General features: G+C 48.3%; 1 protein-coding gene across 3 annotated transcripts in view; it reads right to left on the reverse strand.

The window, feature by feature from the left end:
* The window catches only part of SEC14L1 (SEC14 like lipid binding 1), a 54,542-nt gene extending 32,381 nt beyond the window's left edge, over positions 1–22,161 (reverse strand). Inside the window, exons 1-3 of one of the 3 annotated variants that reach the window (XM_032870510.1) lie at positions 22,018–22,161; positions 20,816–20,916; positions 19,734–19,826 (exon numbers count right to left, since the gene is read on the reverse strand). In XM_032870510.1, the coding sequence (XP_032726401.1) occupies positions 19,734–19,796 (63 nt within the window). In that variant the 5' untranslated portion in view covers positions 19,797–19,826; positions 20,816–20,916; positions 22,018–22,161. Of the gene's footprint in view, positions 1–19,733; positions 19,827–20,815; positions 20,921–22,017 lie in introns of all 3 variants that reach the window. The other 2 variants (XM_032870509.1, XM_032870512.1) reach the window with 2 other exon arrangements.
* Between the last annotated feature and the right edge of the window lie 209 nt (positions 22,162–22,370).

Consider the following 22,370-nt stretch of genomic DNA (forward strand, 5'->3'; position numbering starts at 1 on the left):
ATCCAAAATAATTATGGTGAATCAAAGAAAACAGAACAAAAAAAGTACATGTGAATCTATTTCTGTAAAATTCTAGGAAATGCAAAGCAATTTATACTAACAGAAAGCAAATCAGTGGTTGCCTGGCAGTAGGAAAAAGGAGAAGTTACAAAAGGCATAAAGAACTTCTGGGCTGATGGATATGTTAATTATCTTAACTAAGTGATGGTTTCAAAGGTATATACACATGACAAAACTTATCCAACTGTACATCTTTAAAATGCACAGTTCAGTATTCATCATTTTTACCTCAGTAAAGCTAAAAAAATAAAAATAAAAACACAAGTATATATAGGTTTAATTGACAGGCCAACTTAGGGAAGCATTTTCTAGCAGTGCCCAGGATTTCCTGATAAAGAAACCCGATTCCATCAGCCAGCATGGAGCAGGCACAGGTCAAGGGCATTTGAAAGGGACGCAGCGTGGAAGGCTTTGTTCCTAATCATCAAACACTAGGAGCAGCCACCATGTCCCATAAACTGTGGAAAAACAGAGTGGGGCATATCCACACGATGGAATATTATTCAGCAATAAAGAAAGATCAGCTATCAACCCACAGAAATACATGGAAGAAACTCCAATGACTATTGTTTAATGAAACGGCCGCGTCCCCTAGGATTCCAACCACATGACGCTCTGGTAAAGGACAACGAAGGCCACAGCCAAAAAGCTCAGTGGCTCCCAGGTACTGGAGGAGAGAAGGGAGGGAAGAGTGGGTGGAGCACAGAGGGTTTTCTGGGCAGTGAAACTGCTCCGTCCAATACTGTAATGTGGACACATGACATCTACACGTGTCCACACCCACAGAATGTACAACACAGAGAGGGAATCCTAATGTAAATTACACACTTCAGTTAATAATAATGTATTACTATCGGTTCATCAATCAAAACGAACACAGCATACAGGAGGTCAATAATGGGGGAAGGGGCGCCAGAGTGGCTTCGCGGGTTAAGGGTCAGACTCTTGATTTCAGCTCAGGTCCTGATCTCAGAGCTGTGAGATCAAGCCCAGCGCTGCGCTCCACGTTCACTGCTTGGGACTGTGTCTCTCCCTCTGTCATATCCCCTGCTCACGTGAGCACGTGCGCCCGCCCTCTCTCTCAAATAAATAAATGGGAAATTATAGAGGGGTATATAGAAACCTGGTAATATCTGCTCAGTTCTCTGTAAACCTAAAACTATTCTAAAAAAAAACCCATACCTATTAAATATAAGAAAAGGAGCAAACACCTATTAACTCTGCTATAAGAAAACAAAAAGACGAACTTCTTTTCAGAAGAACCTAGAGAAATTCAGAAGATCCCTTTCTCAAAACATTCTCTCCCTTCCCTAGGACAGGCGCTGGAGGGCAGGTGCTGAGGGGGCACGGACAGAAGGCAAAGACCTCATGCGAAGACCACACACCATGGGGGAAACGAGCTTGAGAACAGACTCCCAAACCCCGGCCTACGTATGCCCCATAAAAGGTTACCGAGATTAGTGCGTTTACTAGACAGGATCTCTCTATTCTGAAATGAGGAAATGGGAGGCTGAGAGGAGCAAATGTTCCAGGATTTGAACCCAGGTCCGCCCCACTCCTGATGCAGATGGCCTTTCTATGTCAGAGCACAGACCCTGGGAAAAGAGTTTGGTTTCAAATCCCAGCTCTGCCCTCAGCCGGAAGATGGCCTTGGGAGGTTACTAAATGTCCTCATCTTCTTTAATGTACAGAATTGTGAAAGATTAAAAAAGGAAACGTTTAATAGATCCTGACATAGAATAAGAACAATCGTCAAAACACGTGGCTACTGTTCCCCACTGCCTGCGAGCCCCGCAAAGAGGGAGAGAGTGACAAACCACGGGTAAGGACACGGCCACCCTATAGTCCCAAGCAGCAAACTCGGCGATGCACACGGAGAGGAAGGACACCTTTCTAACACAAAATTTTTTTGACATTTACCTTTGCTATTATACTTCGAAAATGCACCCCTCAAAAAATCCATGTTTTCACCAGACTAAAATGATAAATATGTCCCCAGTGGCCCTAGAAACACAAGATGCAAATCTCATGAGGCTCTGGTGGAAACCGACTGTGTCAAGTTTATAAATAGCCAACATTAAAAAAAAACAAAAAACAAAAAAAACCCCTTGGTATAAATACTATCATACATGTCTCCCACTTTCTATAAGGAAAAGTCAAACAGAAGCTAAACAGAAATAATCTTTATTTCATTTAGACACTGCAGATAAAATACTCCCTCTGTAATATGAAATAAATGTAAGACATAAATGGGTTTAGCTAGTTAAACCACCAATTAATTAGCTAAATATACAACATTCAGTTACTGGGAGCAGAAAATACGGCGCTGAAGGTAAACATAACCAGAGCCGGGAAGAGACTTTTGTAAAATGCATGGGGGGGCGCCTGGGTGGCTCAGTGGGTTAAGCCGCTGCCTTCGGCTCAGGTCATGATCTCAGGGTCCTGGGATCGAGTCCCGCATCGGGCTCTCTGCTCGGCGGGGAGCCTGCTTCCCTCTCTCTCTCTGCCTGCCTCTCTGTCTACTTGTGATCTCTCTCTGTCAAATCAATAAATAAAATCTTTAAAAAAAAAAAAAAAAAAAAAAAAAAATAAAATGCATGGGGGCTGGCGGGGGCCAGGTAATAAGATGTTCCTTCCCTGAAAAGGTTTCGATTACAGGCGGCCCTGAATCCGGCCTGCTGTCAACAGTATTAACGTTTTCCACAGAATGAGGAAATACAATATACCTGGAAGGGAAAGGACGCATGTTGGGAAACTAACTGCCCAGCTCCCGAGGCTAGAATAAATGTAAACATTGCCCTGCTGTTCCCGGGGTCGGGGGAGAGCCATCCCTGTCCCCTGCCCCACCGTCCCCAGACAAAGTCTTCCCTGGGGCATCTCGCACAACCGCTGACCAAAGACAGGACGCCCCACCTGTGCTTGTGGACTCAGATGGACTGTTCTGTTTTATTTATTTTTTATTTATTTTTCAAATGGTCTACTTCAAACTCAGAGCACCAGCAACTTCCGACCCACCCCGCACCCCGACCACATCAATTACCGAGTGTCTGACTCCGCGACTCCCCAGTGTGCTTTCCCTCCACTCCGGCAGCACGTCCCCCCAGGACTGAGGCACAAACCAGGGAGCCCCAGCACAGAACCAACGCAGAGCTTTGGCTCCGGAGTCAACAGACCTTGATTTGAACGCCAGCGGTGCCCACCCACGAGCAAGAGGCTTCTGTTAAAGAGAAAAGCTGGGGAGATAGGGCACTGGGGAGAGAAGTTTTCCTGCCCAGCAGGGAACTGGGTCAGACACAGATCAAAGGGGGAACCCAGAGGAGAAAGGAAGAGGAATTTTAAAGCAAAGGCCGTATGCCCCGGCCCTGTGGAGAATCAGGAAAGGCAAGGGTGGGGCGTGGGCGGCTGGCTGGTGGGATCCAGGTTGGTCTGGAGGTGAGCCAGTGGCAGCGGGGCCACCCCTACATGCTGGCGAGTGGCCCCACAGTCACTGGGCGAGGCAGCCAGGTCAAAGACTACCACTGGAGAAACAAATTCAACCTCAGTTCTCTCCTTTGTACAATGGAATCAGAGACCACCTATTCCAAAAAATACACCCTTCCAGTTGTAAGTCAGTCAGTTGGTGGAGCGTGCGACTGCTGACCTCAGGGCCAGGAGTTAAAGTCCCACAGTGGACATAGAGCTTACTTAAAAAGGGGAGGGCACCCGGGTGGCTCAATGAGTCGTTCGGCTAAGCGTCCAGGTCAGGTTCTCAGGTCCATGAGATCAAGCCCTGAGTTGGGCTCCGCATTCAGTGGGGATTCTGCTTGGGGATTTTCGCTCTCTCTTTCTCTCTACAGACCCCACCAACCCCGCTCACCAGCGCCTGGTCTCTCTCTCTCTCTAAAATAAATAGATAAATAAATAGCTCTTTAAAAAGAAAAAAAAAACTGGTAATTCCCGGGGATGTAACGTACAGCACAGCGATTATAACTAGTAATACTGTACTGCATATTTGAAAGCTACTAAGAGTACATCTTAAATGTTATCACCAGAAAAAAATGTGTAACTATGTGAGGTGATGGATATTAACTTATTGTAATGATCATTTCACAAATATGTACATATATCAAAGCACTGTAGTTCACCTTAAACTAATACAACGTTAAATGTCAATTATATCCAAAGAAAGCTGGTGGGGGCCCTACCCAAAAAGTAAGTGTAAGCAGTAAATGAGATACTGGCAGCATCCTCCATTTCTTCTGGATCTAACTTAGATCTGCGGAATTAACACAGTGTCTACATTATTTTTTAAGATTTTATTTTTAAGTAATCTCTGTACGCAGTGTGGGGCTTAAACTTACAACTCCGAGATCAAGAATCACATGCCCTGGGGCGCCTGGGTGGCTCAGTGGGTTTCAACTGCCTTTGGCTCAGGTCATAATCTCAGGGTCCTGGGATCAAGCCCCACATTGGGCTCTCTGCTCAGCAGGGAGCCTGCTTCCTCCTCTCTCTCTGCCTGCCTCTCTGCCTACTTGTGACCTCTCTTTGCCAAATAAATGAATAAAATCTAAAAAAAAAAAAAAAGAAAAAGAATCACATGCCCTTCCAACTGAACCGGTCAGATGCCCCAAAAGTTTTAAACTTTTAAAGTTAAAAATATGATACAGTTGTATTTGAGGACCATTTACAAAACAATCAAAAATTCCTTTCATGAAAAACAAACATGACTTTAAGGATCACGAACATAAAGGGACCCCCACACATACCTTTCCACAGTAAGGTGACATTGTCATAGTGTGTACATGATGTACACACTGCTCTAAGTCTGACCCAGAAGCCGAGGTCGCGACCATTCCTCTTTTGCATTCTCGGCCGCGCGGATCAAACTAAAGGACAGTCAAACGCACAAACTACCACTACGGGCGCGGTTCACGGCACAGAAGGGCCGCACGCTGCTATGTCAAACAGTCGGGGCCAACAAGCTGTCCGCGGAGCCCCCGCCCTGCCTCTGGTTGTTTTCAGCCTCAGGCTGGGTTTCGAACAAACCCAACTTAAGGACCCGGCTGCCACGGATTCACTCAAGTGCAGCAAAATCGAACGCCATCCAGGTCAGTGCGCACCAAGCCTGAATAACGTATGGGCGCCTTGTGAGAGAGAAGGTTTTTGGACCTTTGGTGTTGACCAGTTATTTATTATGTTACTTAAACATGTACAAACTAGGTAAAAGCTCATACAATTATAAAGCCCACGGCATACGTCTACTAGGAAGGGCGACAACTTGTTGGAGCCGACGTCTCCTTCGGCGCAGACACAAACTGAGGCCCGGGCACGGCGCGTTCAGACCTGCGGGCGGGCCGGGAGGGGCTGCACGTCCACCCACCATGCCCGCTGCTCTCTTTAGCTAAATCTTTATTTGTACAGCTCCCTGTCTGCGAGGCACCTTAGCCTACACTTGGCTCAAACACATCTACATATTAATTCCACCGCAATTCTTTTCGCATTTGCTTTCCACCATTAAAACAGTATTACTGGGGGTACCTGGGTGGCTCAGTGGGTTGAGCCTCTGCCTTCGGCTCAGGTCACGATCTCAGGGTCCTGGGATCAAGCCCTGCATCGGGTTCTCTGCTCAGCGGGGAGCCTGCTTCCAACTCTCTCTCTCTGCCTGCCTCTCTGCCTGCTTGTGATCTCTGACTGTCAAATAAATAAATAAAATCTTAAAAAAAAAACCCAGAACAGTATTATTGGGTACCTCCAAATAACCCTAGCAGGAAACCACATTCTGTCCAATAGCACTTAGCTATGTCAGGCACCCAGGTGATCTCGTACTTTCAAAATAAAAAGCACATTAGCCAATCCCCGTTAGAGAATTAAAGGACACGACAATGGACCCTTGAACACAAGTCTGAACCATGCAGGTCCACAAATACACAGATTTTTTTCAATAAATAAGGTACAGTATGGTAAATATATTTTTTATGACTTTCTTAACATTTTTTTCTTTACCTCATTTGATTGTAGGAATATGGTATATGACAGACACAAAATCTGCATTAGTCAACTGCTTACGTGACCAGTAAGGCTCTGGCCAACAGCCTTAACCTTACTGGTTAAGTTTCTGGACCAGCAAAAGTTATATGCACGGGCGCCTGGGTGGCTCAGTCACTGAGCGTCTGTCTGCCTTTGGCTCAGGTCGTGATCCCAGTGTCCTAGGATCGAGCCCCACCTCAGGTTCCCTGCTCCGGGAAGCCTGCTTCTCCCACTCCCCCTGCTTGTGTTCCCTCTCTCATTATGTCTCTGTCAAATAAATAAATAAATAAAATCTTAAAAAAAAAAAAAAAGTTATATGCAGATTTCTGGGGCGCGTGGGTGGCTCAGTCAGTTAAACAGATGCCCTTCAGCTCAGGTCATGATCTCAGGGTCCTGGGATCGAGCCCCATGTCAGGCTCCCTGCTCAGCTAGAAGACTGCTTCTCTCTCTCCTTCCACCCACTGCTCTGCCTACTTGTGCTCTCTCTCTCTGTGTGTGTCAAATATATAAATAAAATCTTTTAAAAAAAGTTATAAGCAGATTTTTACCTGCACTGGGGGGAGGGGAGGGTCCATGCCCGTAACCCGTGTTCAAGGGTCAACTGTGGTTAGAAAAAAACCGGGGTAGACACATCTTTTAAGTAGATCTTTATACTTAAGATAACTTCCGTCAATAAATCTTGAAGGTCGAATGTTTCAAAGGCCACAATTACTAAAGTCCCAGGCAAATAAGAGTGTCTGGAGTGCTATGAAAGGTTTCTCTTCTCTCAGGTTTCATGTGCAATCACATGACTGAGCCGCAAGATCCAATGGCCTCCGCAGTACACCACGACTTACCAAAACCATTCCTAATCCATAAACTGTTCCGTCTCATCAATGGCAAAAAGAGTCTATAGGTGGCAACAAAAATAGCAATTTTGCATATTCCTCCTCAAATCAAGCTGGATTTGGCAGAGTACTGTTTGACTTTCCAGAGTGTAAAAAATAAACCCATGGACTTCAGAAAAGCATCTGGTGTTCCAGGGAATCGCAGCTGTCAGCTTTGAAAGATGCCATGTGTTTGCCCACATAAAAGAATGTAATGAGCTGCGGAAATATTATCCGGCTTCATGAACCAGAATAAAAACTCCATCATTAGGAGGCCGGAAGCAGGAGCTGTATCAGCCCGACGGGAACATATCTGTCGCGCGCTCTTTATTGGAGGCCTGATGTGCAAGTCGCACCGCCGAGGCCTTCCAGTGCCTGCTTCCCTGTTTTCTCTGCCGCTTCTCGCCCCTGACGATGGGAGCCACCACTGTACTTTGGAGGCTCTACCCCTGCTGTTAGGTGCTGGTCCTTCTTCAGAACCCAAGAGCAACGGCAGCCACGAGATGTAAATTACAGATATACTTTGAATAGACGGGACCAGATTCAGGAATAGAATTCTTCAAGGAAGTTGTCTTTTGGATCTAGAATCTATTAATACAAAGGACAGGGGCGCCTGGGTGGCTCAGTGGGTTAAAGCCTCTGCCTTCGGCTCAGGTCATGATCTCAGGGTCCTGGGATCGAGCCCCGCATCGGGCTCTCTGCTCAGCAGGGAGCCTGCCTCCCCCCCTCTCTCTGCCTGCCTGCCTACTTGTGATTTCTGTCTGTCAAATAAATAAATAAAATCTTAAAAAAAAAATACAAAGGACAAAGAAACCTAGAGAGAGCCACATTTGTTTTCTTGACATTATAGTCAAAAACTTATAAAGATCTTAAAAGTGCACAGTAAACACAACAGCCGAAAAGCAGAAGCGACCCAAGTGTCCACTGATGGATGAACAGAGAAACAAAATGTGGTATATACATAAAATAGACTATCCAGCCTTAAAAAGGAAATTCTGACACCTGCTACAACATGGATGACCCGTGAAGAAATGATGTTGGATAAAAAGCAAATCGCAAAAGGACAAATGTAGGATTCCGCTCACATAAGGAACAGTCATAGTTCTATTCAGAAACAAAAAGTAAAAAGAGAGGCAGGGTGTCTGCCAGGAGGTGGGGGATGGGGAGCTGGTATGTAATGGGCACAAAGTTTCTGTGTGGAAAGGTGAAAAAGTCCCGCGGATGAATGGCAGTGAAGCTGCATAACGCTGTGCACACACTTAGCTGAACCTCACACTCAGAAATGGTTAACGTGGCAGATTTTATACAACTGTCTATTTACCACAATAAAATATAGTACAAGCCTCCTCCACCTGGAAATTAGGAAAGTCACACAAATAATTAGATTAAGACGAGTGCGAAGAAACGCATGCTGTAACTTTGGGATCACAGAACAAACTCAAAACGGCAGCCTGGAGAAGCACAAAAAGCAAACCAACAGTCTCTCTCTTGGCACGCCGAATCCTTCAGAAGAAAACAGAATGTAACAAGGGTCTCTATGAGACAGCCTGTCGCAGGATCTAGTCCTTTCCAAAAATGTAAAAGTTATAACTGAAACCAACTTCCCTTTCTCCTATTCCATTTGCTACTAATTCTAATTAAGGAGAGCTACGCCCGTGCTTCTCAAACCTGAGACGTTATCACAACTGGCCACACCGCTGAGCCGACTCTCAGAAGATCCTGATTCGGTAGACAATCAGAACTTAGAAATGCCAGAATTTGCATTATACACCAACTTTGTGTTAAAAGTAAAATGAAGACAACAGGTGTTTGGCATAAATCCTGCAATACAACCAACGATTTCTTAAAGAAGTAAATGAATTTACTTCTTAAAATCTGTACCTTACAGGGCGCCTGGGTGGCTCAGTGGGTTAAGCCTCTGTCTTCAGTTTAGGTCATGGTCTCAGGGTCCTGGAATGGAGCCCCACATTGAGCTCTCTGCTCAGCAGGGAGCCTGCTTTCCCCCCTCTCTCTCTGCCTGCCTCTCTGCCTACCTGTGATCTCTGTCAAATAAATAAATAAAATCTTTAAAAAAAAAAAAAAAAAAACTAAAAAAAAACCCCAAACTGTACCTTACAGCTTTTAGGCTGGACTTGGTTTTTAAGACATACACAGGGATAAAGCTACGAAAAACAAGAGAAACACATACATTTATGATTAGGACTACCTAATATTACAGAATAACTTATTCCTAAAGGAAAAAGAGTCATATAATAATCAACCTTCCAGGTTTAAACCTGAAGATATCTCAAAAAAAAAAAAAAAAAAAAACCACACGCACACAAACTAGACTACCATATTACCAGAGTCAGCAATTTTTTTTCTTTTTTTAAGGATTGTATTTATTTATTTGACACAGAGAGAGATCACAAGTAGGCAGAGAGTGAGGCAGAGAGAGACAGGAAGCAGGCTCCCTGCCAAGCGGAGAGCCCGATGTGGGGCTCGATCCCAGGACCCTGAGATCATGACCTGAGCCGAAGGCAGAGGCTTAATCCATTGAGCCACCCAGGTGCCCCAGAGTCAATAATTTTTAAATGAATATTACATTCTATAGAACCAGAGAAATGAAATTCTTTTGTATTTGGTATTCATCACTATGGGAGAAAAGCCACTCAAAACACCAAATGATACATAAGCCAGGACACATTTTTTAGTCAACTACAGTGATTGTAAACGTCACTGAATAAGGACGCTATTTTACCCACAAAACATGATCTGAGTCAGATTCCTTCAAAACATAATTCGAATATACGTAGTAAATACATCCAACCAAAAGCATATGACCCAATGCGACCTTCAGTCAAAATGTTCGCCACCAGAAGCAGGAGGATCACGGGAGCACAAGCGCAGATCCGAGACTGCGGATTCTTCAGACAAGTCTGCTTCGGGGAGCTCACCCCACACTCGCGCTACAAGCTGCAGGTGGAGAGACCAGTGAGGTGACAGCAGCCCACAGAGCAAAGAGAGGGAATCCCACCTGGGAGAAGTGAGTCCGACCAGCTAGAGCCCACCAGGTGGGAAAGAGGGAGGGGGACACCCCCGGGGCAGTTCACAAAAAGGCCCAGAGGCCACGGGAAATAGCAGCACGCTGACCGAACTCCAACTGGTCCAACAGAGCTGGCCATGCGGCAGCCGTGGGGGGGCTCTTGCGGGGAGGTGAGGCTGGGGAGAGAGGCAGGAGGAGAGGGGGAAGGGCCCCGGGCACCAAGCTGGGTACCAACTGCAGCCTCACTTCGAAGGTGCGGGGCAGACACTTAAGAATTCCAGCCTGGAACATGCTCGGGTTTACAATCAGAGCCCCTGGCGGCAGCCCAGGCAAAGAGTAGGTGGGTGAGATGGGGTCAGGAGTGCGAGTCCAAAGGCCCCGAGGATGCCAGGAACTGTCATCGGAGAGGAGCCAACGTGACTGGAGACGGGCAGATTCAGAAACAGTTCCGGTGGGGGGGCTGGCTGGCTGGGTCAGAGGAGCAAGCACGTGACTCCTGACCTCGGGGTCGTGAGTTCCAGCCCCACCTGGGGTGTAAAGATGACTTAAATAAATAAAACTTTAGAAAAATCAAAGGGTGAGAGGGAGGGAGAAAAAGAAAGACAAACAGTTCAGGAGACATTCTGAACAGGGGAGGGTCTGGTCATCACTGAGCCTGAAGGGTGAGCCAGGAAGGCAGCCAGGGACGCTGAGGTTTCTGGTCTGAGGGCAGAGCAGGCCACGTGGCAGTGGCACTCGTCAGAAGCAGATCACAGGAAAAGGCAGAGCTTCCGAGTGGCATTTTACTGGGGTTTTTTTGGTTTGTTTTTTTGTGTATTTGTTTTCTGTTAGGCTATGTTCTTTGCACAGGCAGGAGGAGGGAGTGGATTCTGTTTCAGAGACACTAAATTTGTATATAGTCAAATGGAGATGTCCTAGCAGGCAGCTGGCTGGGAATCTGGAAGCTCCTGAGTGGGAGTCTAGGCTGAAGATAAACTCTGAGAGCTTCTGTTTATAAAGTAACAGCTGAAGCCGTGGGTTTAACTGAGGCTGCTCAGGTGAGAGGGAACTGGATGGTTCTAAGATAGCATTAACTACCAATTAAAACACCATGATGTTTATGAAGCCCAGAAAACACGAAATATACAACCAGTGGTCCCCAAATAGCAAAACGAGTATCATCAGAGGAGTCGTCTGTCCACCCCCAGAAAGGCATGGAAATCGGGAGAGAGGCGAGATCGGTCAGAGGCGCAGGCCGGAGAGTCCCACATGCAGCCTCTAATCAAATATCCAAGATACTGGGGCGCCTAGGTGGCTCAGTGGGTTAAGCCTCTGCCTTCGGCTCAGGTCATGATCTCAGGGTCCTGAGATAGAGCCCCGCATCAGGCTCTCTGCTCAGCAGGGAACCTGCTTCCCCTCTCTCTTGGCCGGTCTCTCTGCCTGCTTGTGATCTCTATCTCTGTCAAATAAATAAATAAAATCTTTACAAAAAAAATATCCAAGACACTGACACACCGCGTGCTTATCAGCAACTCCAAGTGTGCTCTGGACATGCCGGTGCGGAAACACGCAGGAGGGCCATGCAACAGAGGGCAAGATTTCTGAATGGAAAAGGGATTCAGCACGCATCAAGACACATAGAGCAGTTACCTTATAGAGCGTGATAATGACATATACATAAACTTTTCATTAAAAAAAAAAAAAAAAAAAGGCTAGTTCACCTAACATCAGATTGGACCCAGCAAAAGAATCTGAATGCGGCACATGCTCTCGGTTTCAACGTGTAAGTCACTCCCTGAGAACTACACAAGACTGTTTCCCTCTTACACAGGTTAAAATCAAGAACGAAGACTCAGTTCCAACAGGAGGCAAGCCACGGCCTCTCTTCAGTGAACTTCTCTGTGGTCACTTCTCCAACCAGCCTGATATCCCTACCCGGGGCTCCCATGGAAGAAGCACCGTTAGCCAGACCCCTCAGACCACGCCCCCTCTGCCCCAGCCTCACTAGCCCCCAGCCAGGCCTCCACCAGCACCCTCCGCTCTCAGTCAGACCTACCAGAAGATGAACTCCTTTCAAGTGCTTTCTGTGTGAAAAATTAAAACCAATGAAGTAGGTTAAAAAGTAACTATGGATAGACCCAGTTTAATGGGAAAGAATACTCTGTATCTTATTTGCAATTCCACATTCTTGAAGAGGGTCCCTGGGGCCAAAGAGGAGCAGCAGGTTTTCGCCACTAAATCAGTAAGGCCAATCGCCATCACCAAGCATTTCAGCCAGAGCTGCTACGTGTTGCTGACCTGATTCGAGGCTCCATCTGCTCCTATCCGCTACTGCGAACAATTAAGTCAGCCAAAGGTCAGGGGGACGGGACTGGACGATGACCCAGTTTCTCTAACAAAGTGAGGGCATGAAAGGAAACAAAGGGAAGGGAGAATGTGGGAGAAGCGTGGAGAATGAAGACACAAAAACCAAGAGCGATGGCTGATCTGGAGCGGGATCCAAACAATTTCTGAAAAGACATAGTCCCAGACAGTCAAGATAAGTCTGAACACAGTGTTTTCGTTAAATATCATGAGGACATGGTAATCATGTTTACAAAAGAAGAAGGTCCTTATTGGTTAGAGATACATGCTTCAGGAGTTAGGGATGAGTTCGGAAGATGTCTGAAATCTACTTGAAATACACCAGGCAAAGAAAGGGGAGGGGGAGATGATACAGTAGTGAGGCAAAGTGCTGCTCCTGCTGGCATGGGGTCATGGGCCCATGGCACTAACTGGACACTTCATCCTCTCTACTCATATGCTTGAAAATGTCCATAATACAAGGTTTTGGGGGTTTTTGTCTGGTATTTTGTGTTTTCACAAAAACAGGTAAATCAAAGAGGCAAGGAGCTGAGTCAGATCCTGCTTTATTTCTCCTTAGGATATTTCCTACCGAACCACAACTATCTTCACCCTAGCACATTAAAAATAATCTGGAATGCATAATGTGTTCGCAAGTGGATGTAAGAGAAAGGAAAATGCCTAGTTCTATACAAAGTAGCATGTAATGAAAGTGTACTATAATTGTCCATTTCCAAAACCAAGTGAGCCTGACTAATTACACCCCAGCTTGTATTAAATGCAACAGGACTCACACTATGGCACTCGAACAGCCTATAACTGAGAAGACTACAATATCCCCCCACTGAAAACTGACCTTAATACGCCATCAAAGAAACTGGATCATTTCCCTCCATTCCTGGACTTGAATAAATTGCTGAAAGTCAGCTACCCAAAATACAGGACACTGATTATTCACCTCTGAGTAAAAACAAAGCCCACTGCCCATCAGGCTGCCTGAAGATACAACCCTGCCTCGATCAATGAGAGGACACATTTTAGTATCACCACGAGAAACTGGGAAACCAGAGTCAGGGATGCTGAAAGGCCCAGGGATGAAATCTAGGATGAGAGGAAGAAGATGTGCTTCGAGAAGAACAATGAGTGGTGCCTGGGTGGCTCAGTGGGTTAAAGCCTCTGCCTTCGGCTCAGGTCATGATCCCAGGGTCCTGGGATCGAGCCCCGCATCGGGCTCTCTGCTCAGCAGGGAGCCTGCTTCCTCCTCCCTCTCTGCCTGCCTCCCTGCCTACTTGTGATCTCTGTCAAATAAATAAATAAAATCGTTAAAAAAAAAAAAAAAAGAACAACGAGAGAAGGGATGACAACACTTCAATCTAAAATGCCACTCAAAGCCCTGACCTGACTCAGGTCAGAGGGAGAAATGGTGAAAGTGGGACAGGTGGCTCGAGATTTCTTCCGGAGGATGCACGGGGCTACAGGAGGCAGGCGGCTGCCAGGAAGAGTGAGCAAGGACGAAGCCGGTCCAGGTTCCCACAGACTTGTGCCCCTCCGCCCCAGCCAACCTGAGCAACGATGGAAGTGGGGTGGCTCGTGTGCCGGGCCGCTCCCCAGGAAGAGCTCTATTTCTCGGATTTCTGCACACCTCGCTCTCACCCCAAAAAGAGCGGTCTCGGTTCAACTCAACGTGGGGCTCTTCTCACTGCAGCCGCCCATACAAGTCTGCCTGGGGTCCCCAGGCATCCCCTGCTGTTTTGATACAGGAAACTTGAATGGACAGAATAAAACCTAAATATAAGTAGGAATTCCTGTTTAATCTAAAAGAAATCTTAAAAATAAAAGAAATATACACATTCAGAGAAGTCATTTACTTACTGATTCATTTCACCTCATATTTGGAGGTAGGGAAGAGGGGAGGGCATGGGAATCGCTAGGCCCTGTCCTCCCTACTCTCCTTTCTGTGGGCTAATTCCTCCGCACCACAGCCCGACACCAGGTAACTGGCCTAGTAACTGGGCCCCCAACTGGTCTGTGGCAGGGACTAGATGTGCACCCAACTCACAGTAAATCTCTCCTGCCTGCCCTCATCATCTAGTCTCAGCGGGAAGCCAGGAGACACCCGGGGAAAGGGGAAAGGGACTAAAAACACAAAGAATGAAACAAACAAAAATACGAGAGAAAAGAGCACAAGCAAATGGAGTGGGGTAGGACACTCAGCGGCAAAAAAAAGTCAGATTCTTCACAAAAGGGCTCTGCTCCTAAGGGCAGCGCTGGCTAACTGAAAATCATAGTGCGTTACTTCTCTTCCATGGAGAAAACATAGACTCTCTCGTCTGAAAACAGGCCACGGAGTTACATGTGCGATCTGAGTTTCCAGCATACCCACCTCCCAAAGCTTCTGCACACAGACGTCCACTGACCAGGTGCCACCCAGGGCCTATGACATGCTCAGTGCCAACACGTGAGGGAATGAGGAAAAACTCCGCTAAGTCACTGCCCCCGAGGAACATATGAAATAGCTACGCGGAACCTGGAGCATAAACCCCGGGGAGCAGGGGAAGCAGCTGACCCTGACGAGCCTGATAACAAGACGTGGAAGAACAGGAGAGAGGCCCGGGCCACTCCTCAGAGGCCAGGGAGGTGGGCGAGGTCAGCAGGACCGGGACTCACACAAACGAGATGGATGGGAAGAAGCAAGCAGGGAAGGGGAGGAGGGAACTGTCAAAAGGGTGTACGGGCCGGAAAAACACCGTGAGGCACCCAGAACAGCACAGGACATATTTAAAAACCCATGTTTGTGAAGTAAGGTTAAACAGAGAAAGGAGGACAGGAAGGGCCTTGAGGAAGAGCACGGGAGTTTATAGCAGGTGAGACAGTAAGAGGTCACTCAAACGGGACTGCCAAGTGGACACAGCGTCTGGCAGGAGAACACAGGGTGACCTGAAGGCATACAAGATGGAACAAGCAGGAGACAAAGGGACAGAAACGCGGGACCCGAGAACACAATCGGAGGCTGTGTCTGCTGGGCCACAGATGGCAGGGGACAGGGGACCCTGGAAGACGGCTGATGCTCCTGACAGCGGAGCCCCGGGCACACTGTGCTGGCATAGGGGGGCGACGGGGCCTTGCCCATCACGGGCTCCACCAGGTCAAAACAACAGCTGTCCTGGGGCCTGGGGCCGAAAGGGATAAGGGGCCAGTCCTCACTCCACTTGTGTGCGCTGGCGCCGAGCTCCCTGGGCCACGAAAGACAGAGGGCAGGCCTTTTCCCAGCAACCTAGAGGTACAGGGCCCTCTCCCAGCCACACTCCCACACCCTCTTCCACCCGCTCCCGGCTCCTTCACCCCTCCTCGGGTTGGCAGTAAGAGGCCTGCAACATCAGAGGGGGAAAGCTGTGCTTGAAAATGTTTTGTTTCAAAACTGTGTTTTCCAGCACGCCTGGGTGGCTCAGTGGGTTAAGCCTCTGCCTTCAACTCAGGTCATGATCTCAGGGTCCTGGGATCGAGCCCTGCATCGGGCTCTCTGCTCGGCAGGGGGCCTGCTTCCTCCTCTCTCTCTCTGCCTGCCTCTCTGCCTACCTGTGATCTCTGTCTGTCAAATAAATAAATAAAATCTTAAAAAAAAAAAAAAAAACAAAACACCTGTGTTTCCCCCCAGAAATGTCAACATGAAACTCACCTGCGAGTGCATCAGAGTCCTCCCGGCCATGCCAAGCTCCTGCTCTGTGGGATCCCCTCGCTCTGCCCGGGTGAGACTCCAAATCTTAATTGTCCTTCAGGGATTCACTATGCCTCCCAGCAGCCCAGGCAGAGACTGGACAAGCCGGAGGCAGGATGGGGAACACGAACCTTCGAAAGCCCCTGCAGGCTGCCGGGCGATGGACTCGGGAGCAGATCTCGGCCACTACGTGCGCCTCAGGCTCCTCACCCTCCAAGGTGAGACGGGGCTCTCAGGCCATTTCTCCACTCACTGAAGCACTAACATGCTGTATCTGGGCAAATGTCTCACAAAAGCAAGCCCTTAAAACGCCCTAAGGGCCCGGGGGGAAAACTCCCCTCCATCTTGCTTGTTTACCATCTAATTCAAAAGAGTCAGTGAAAACATCAACATTATTTCTTCATGCTACAGGTACACTGATCCCAAGATAAATTTTCATTCAATCAATCAAATGCAATTAACAAACAGTAGGCCCACCTGTCGCTAGTTACACTAGGCCATTTCCACCTGAGCCATTTTCTGGCAATACTGAACTCAGTCACTCTCCCAGTTGACAGACAAGGCCATGTGTCAACTGACTGGCATTTTCCCCAACAGTCTCCTTCCCCCAGGGGCCCCCCGAAGCAAGACTTGGAGGCTCAAATGCATTCCCCAGGCCGACCACCTGCCCAGCACTCCCACCACTACCCAGCCCTCGCTGTGGCGCTCTCTCAAATCCCTTTCCCTCGGAGGAGCATCTGGCTGGCTCAGTCGGTAGGGCATGGGACTCCTGGGTCTCTGAGTTGAAGGTTCGATCCCCACACTGGGTGTGGAGCTTACTTAAAAATAAATTCTTAAAAAAAAAAAAATTCCCTTGAAGCTAGAGTTTTGTTCCTGCTTCAACTATGTCTCTCTTCACCCTGAAGAACTGCACAGAATATTTCCAGACTAAATCTATTATACTACTGTTTCTCCTCAATGAAAAAAATAATAATAAAGCAAGGTAAATAAAGAGAATTTTATGACCTACAATTCCAGTCCGAAAAGTGGCCAATGACACCATTCAATAATCACTAAGGACTTAAAACATTCTAGGTCCTGGGGCGCCTGGGTGGCTCAGTGGGTTAAAGCCTCTGCCCTCAGCTCAGGTCATGATCCCGGGGTGGGCTCTCTGCTCCGCAGGGAGCCTGCTTCCCTTCCTCTCTGCCTACATGTGATCTCTGCCTGTCAAATAAATAAATAAAAATCTTAAAAAAACAACAACAACAAAACATTCTAGCTCCTGTCTAATTCTGGAAGGAGAATATATTTCATTTTCAGATTATAAAATACTTTCCACAACCCAAAAGAAAACGACTACTTGCCTCAAAACAAAAGCAATTTAAAAAGCAATTTAATTTTAAAAGCCTAGGGGGATGGTTCAGAACTTCAATTTCAAATTATCCTGTAAATCCACGCATAAAATGGGCAGGACAAAAGTCACCATTTTGAAAATAGTCAAGTAAGGAAAATAAGGAAGTTGATCATTAGACGGTCAAAACTCCTCTTTATGTCTAGTGTCTGGAGAAGAGACAAAAAAAACCTTTGCCTCCCACAATCAGGGTTGCACTGAGCTTTTAACATCTACTGAAAGTTTTACGAAACAGAATGCACCACTCCTGGCTCCTGTGCCCCCTGGGGACCTGGCCTGGCCCAGCCCCTGGAGCCGGTTGCAGCCTCATAGGGGGCCACTGGGCTCCGCTGCTCCCCACACCTCTCCCCCAACTCCACCAGCCTCCGCCCCCACCCTGGGGTGGGGCGGGAGGGGGGGATAACCCACAGGCTGGCCAATAACCTACAGCCTCACTCCGGGGTGGGGGGGAGGGTGCCCAGATCAGGTCTCTCTAGAATCTGAACTGGCAAACATGACGAGACTTGGTCACTTAGAAACTGAAAGAATGCAGTGATGGAGAACTTGTGACCAGGCCGAGCTAGGGCTGGAGGGGCTCTGAATAGCTAAGAGGCCACGAGAGCTGAAGCACAGGGGAGGGAAAACCAGGAGTGGGCAAAGCAGCCGACTGGCAGGAGAAGGGGAAGAGAGGCTCCCCACGATGGAGCGAGGCCGGCCGAGCCCCGCAGGGCAAAGTTGCAGGGACAAGTGCGGCCGAGGTGCCCAGAGCTGCCCAGAGCTGCCCAGAGCTGCTGGAACCACCTTCCAAGGCCGGGTTCTTGGAGCTCAGCCCAGCCAGTTTGCATTCCTGCATTTCTGTGCGATTCCCGTCACCCCATCGCACCACATGTGTCCCCACGAACAATACCCCTTCTCAGGCTCTCTGGAGTGGGTCTTTGCGGCATACGACCAAAAGCCAAAGCAGCGTGCAACATGCAAACAGGAAACAAGCCTTCCTGACAAACCATTCACAGAAAATACTGAACAGTCCCGGTATTTAAGGGAAACGAGGAGGCGCCTGGCTGGCTCCATCAGTCAAACACAGGACGCCTGGTCTCGGGGTTGTGAGTTCGAGCCCCGCACAGGGTGCAGAGATTATGTAAAAAGGAAATCTTCAAGGAAAAAAGAAAGGAAATGCAGAACTAAAAACTCCACCCCCATGCCAAAAGAAACCCTCCCCCCAAAACCTCACACGGACCGAGAAGAGGCACAGAGAACTTTTCTGAGGTAATGGGCGGGAAGGTGCTGCATCCTGACAGAGGTGTGGGTCACTCTGCCATCAAAACTGATCAAACTGGTCACCTAACGTGACCATTTCACTGTATGTAAATTACGTCTCAGTTTTTAAAAATTCTCTAAACCTAAACTGTTTCCTTGAGAGGGCTTGCGTTTGGGGGGTTATTTTTCAGAAATATATTGCTCTGGATAGATGTCACCAATGAGGCTGCCCAGAAGCAGCCAGATGCAAAAACACCTGAGTTTCTAGTTAAATATAGAACAGAAACAGCCAACACTCATCAATGGAGTTCCGGGTCAGAGCAGCAGCTAACTCTGAGGTGCGAGGGAGGGGGCAAGTGGGACTCCTCGCTGGGCTGGTATGTTCTGGATCTTGATCTTGGTCCAGTTGGGCATTTCCACCCTTATGTTCATGACCAAAGCATTTCCTGTACTTAGGCTGTATTACACCTTAACAGTAACACAGAAAAGAATACCCAAGAATAGTCTAAAAGTGACTGCGTCTAGTGAAATGCTTATTTTCAGCCTAACTCTTCAGATGAATAACAAAGAAAATTAAGACTTGAGTTAACCCGTTGGTGGAGTTCTGCTATGCCACCCGAACTTGACTTCAGGGGGAAAAACTCATTCAGCAGAGTCGTTAGAATCATCAAATTAAACTCCATCCCATAGTGCTCATTGTTATATAACTGAATTCCGACAACCAGAACAGACTTCTGAACAAGCAGCAGAGGGAAGAAAAGCCAATCTCCACATCCCTTTTCTACTTCAACGAACAAACAAAAAGAGCAAAATCCAGAAGAAGAAGTATTTAGTCAGAAACCCACTTCTGTGTTTTCAGAGAGAATTAACTCAAATTCACATATTAACCGGAGGTGCATTTAAAAAAAACCAAAACACGCGCGTTTTCATTTTTAGAGATTATCGGTTTAAAAACATTTCAAGAACTCTAGATCTGGATCATAAGCATAAAAACAGAGTAAGTAACAGCAGAGCAATGGAAACAAATTATAAAATTAACACCTGTTTACAGATCATCCCATTTGAATACTTAAAAAAAAAGCCAAAGACTAAATTAAAATGTCAAGTACTTACAGCCATAATTAATTCAAAGGGGTGTTTATACACCCTCACAGGTGACTGGTATTTCTGCACCATGATTGTAACACAATAGCAATCGTCTCACACCTGCAAAACACAAATATATATGATTAAAAAAGCCATGATTAAGTCTGGAAAAAATTACGTGTGCATTTACTCATCATACCACAATCTAACTGTAGAAAGGGACCTCAACAGGTCACATAATTCCCTACAAAATCCCGAAGAGGACGATTGGACTGTACAAGGAAGGAGAAGGTGAAAAAACAGTAAGAAATGGTGAAGGAAGTCCAAGTGTCCTGAGGGAAACAGCTCTGCTCCGCCTCCCCGGGGCCTCTCCAGGGGCTGGGAAGGGTGCAGGATCCCAGTTCTTTCCAGTACTGAAACGTTATGATCCAATAATTAGTTCCGGAATCATTTTCCCCTGCCACAACTTCTACAAGAAGCTAAATGAAAGTGATGGCACTTCAAGATATTAAGTCTGGTGACACACAAAAATAAAAACGGGAAAAAAATCCTACAGTATCTCAAATTATGGAATACTCCTCAAAAGCTAGCTTCAAAGTAAACCTGTCAGTCCCTGTTTTCTAACTGCGTAGACTACAATCTCAGGCCTGTCTTCAAACGGACAGCAACACCAAGCACTCGGGCTGAGCGGACCTCCAGCCTCAGACCGATGTTGATGACTGTCAATCACTAAATGGGGCCTACTTCCCAGAGAAAGGACTCCTCCTACAAGATAACCTATTCCCACTCTGGTGCCAGTCTACACGTATTTTTCTGAAAAATACACGTTTTTTGGAGTCCTCTGTGTGACTTTACTTTCCTATTTAAAAGTGAGGAAGAAGGGGCGCCTGGGTGGCTCAGTGGATTAAGTCTCTGCCTTCAGCTCAGGTCATGATCTCAGGGGCCTGGGTTGGGCTCTCTGCTCAGCGCAGAGCCTGCTTCCCCCCTCTCTCTCTTTGCCTGCGACTCTGCCTACTTGCGATCTCTCCTCCCTGTCAAATAAATAAATAAAGTCTTCTTTAAAAAAAAAAAAAAAAAGTGAGGAAGAAAAATAAATCCAAAGAGCCTACCTGTCCTGCTGAGAATAATCATTAAGGATGTCACTTCATGCTGAATACGGTCAGAGAATATTCGAACCTACAAAACGGAATATCCTCAAGGCGCCCAAAGTCTAGCTGTAATAAAAAAAAAAAAAATGGAGATATATTTTGTTTCGGAAGATTCTTATCTCTATCATTCCATTTCACCAGGTCTGGAGCTCTCTGGTGTGTTTGTTCAGCGTATCTCTCCCGGCAAGAACAGGTTATGTTGGACAACACTGGCAGTCTGAAAGCTGCTACAGCACTACTCCCGGTGACCTCAAAGCAGTCATTTGACTTCCTTCGGACTCGGTTTCACCTCTGTAAAATGAGGTTTCGGGTGAGATAATCTCAAAGAACGTCCAACTCTGAAATCACAACGTTCAGAGCCAAACTCCGGAGTCCTGCTCCTCACTCCGCCCGGCACTAATACGGGGTCTGGGACTGGGAGGTCCCGATGTGTCGGGACCACGTTCTATTCCGTTCTGCAAACCTGACCAGGCTGGTGCACAATTCTGAAATGGGGGAAATTAACTTCAGAGCATCTCCCAGAGACAGGGAGGCTGGCTACAGGGTATAAAAAGGGTTGCGGGAGTTGGGGGAGCCTTGAAAAGCAGAATGCTCGGTGGAGACACTAACACCCATTCAGGATTCTACCGCCCGGAAGAACCCAGAGTGACTACGCCGGGGAACCTGCTAATTCACGAGCTTCTCAACTCCTGCCGGCGCCCGGCTTCGGATGCTCAGGTCCGGAGAAACGTCCTACGTGGGACTCCGGAGTTACAACGGCCGGGTGGATCCCGGACCAGGGCAGCCTCTATTGCATGACAATCGGTGCTTAAAAATTAGCCAATGGCCGGAACCAGGGAGTCCGCCGCGCGCAGGCGGAGGGGCGGCCGGGCCCTCGGGCCGGTCCGGAGGGTCCAGCGCCGCGGCTCCCGCGGGCCCCCAGCCCCCGCCAGCCCGGGCGTGGGGAGCCGAGGGCGGGCGTGGATCCCAAAGTCTGCTCCCCCCAGGGAGGGTTCCCGGAGTGCGAAGGCGGGGGCGAGGGTGGGGGGTACCGGGGCAGCGGGGGCCGTGGGGCCCGCTCCCGCCCCGGCCGAGGAAGCAAAGGGGCAGCGAAGAGCCTCGCGGCGCTGGGAGGGGCCGGGCCGGGGTCGCGCTCGGAGCCCGCCGCGGAGACGCGCGCCTACCTCTTGTCAGAAAGGCCGGGCCCGGGACGCGGGGCGGCGGGGGGCGCTCATGCCGGCGGCTCCGTGGTGCCGTCGCCGTTCCACTGCCGGCGGCCGCAGCTCCGCCGCCGGTTCCGGGGAGTGGACCGGGGCGGGGGGGCGGGAGCGGGAGGGGCGCGGCGAGGCTCGAGTGGTTGTTACGGGTGACGGGGAGGGCGGGGCCGGGCGGCCGGAAGGAGCGCGCGTGCGCGAGCGCAGCCGACGGACGAAGGCGGGCGCGACGACCGTTGCTAGGGGAGGGGGAGGGGGCACCACCCGGGCCGAGTCGCGCTGCGCAGGCGCCATCTCGGGGGCCGGCGGGCGTGGGAGGAGCT

This window comes from Lontra canadensis, unplaced genomic scaffold, assembly GCF_010015895.1.
Source record: "Lontra canadensis isolate GAN:19392208 unplaced genomic scaffold, GSC_riverotter_1.0 scaffold41, whole genome shotgun sequence".
NCBI classification, from domain to species: Eukaryota; Metazoa; Chordata; class Mammalia; order Carnivora; family Mustelidae; genus Lontra; species Lontra canadensis.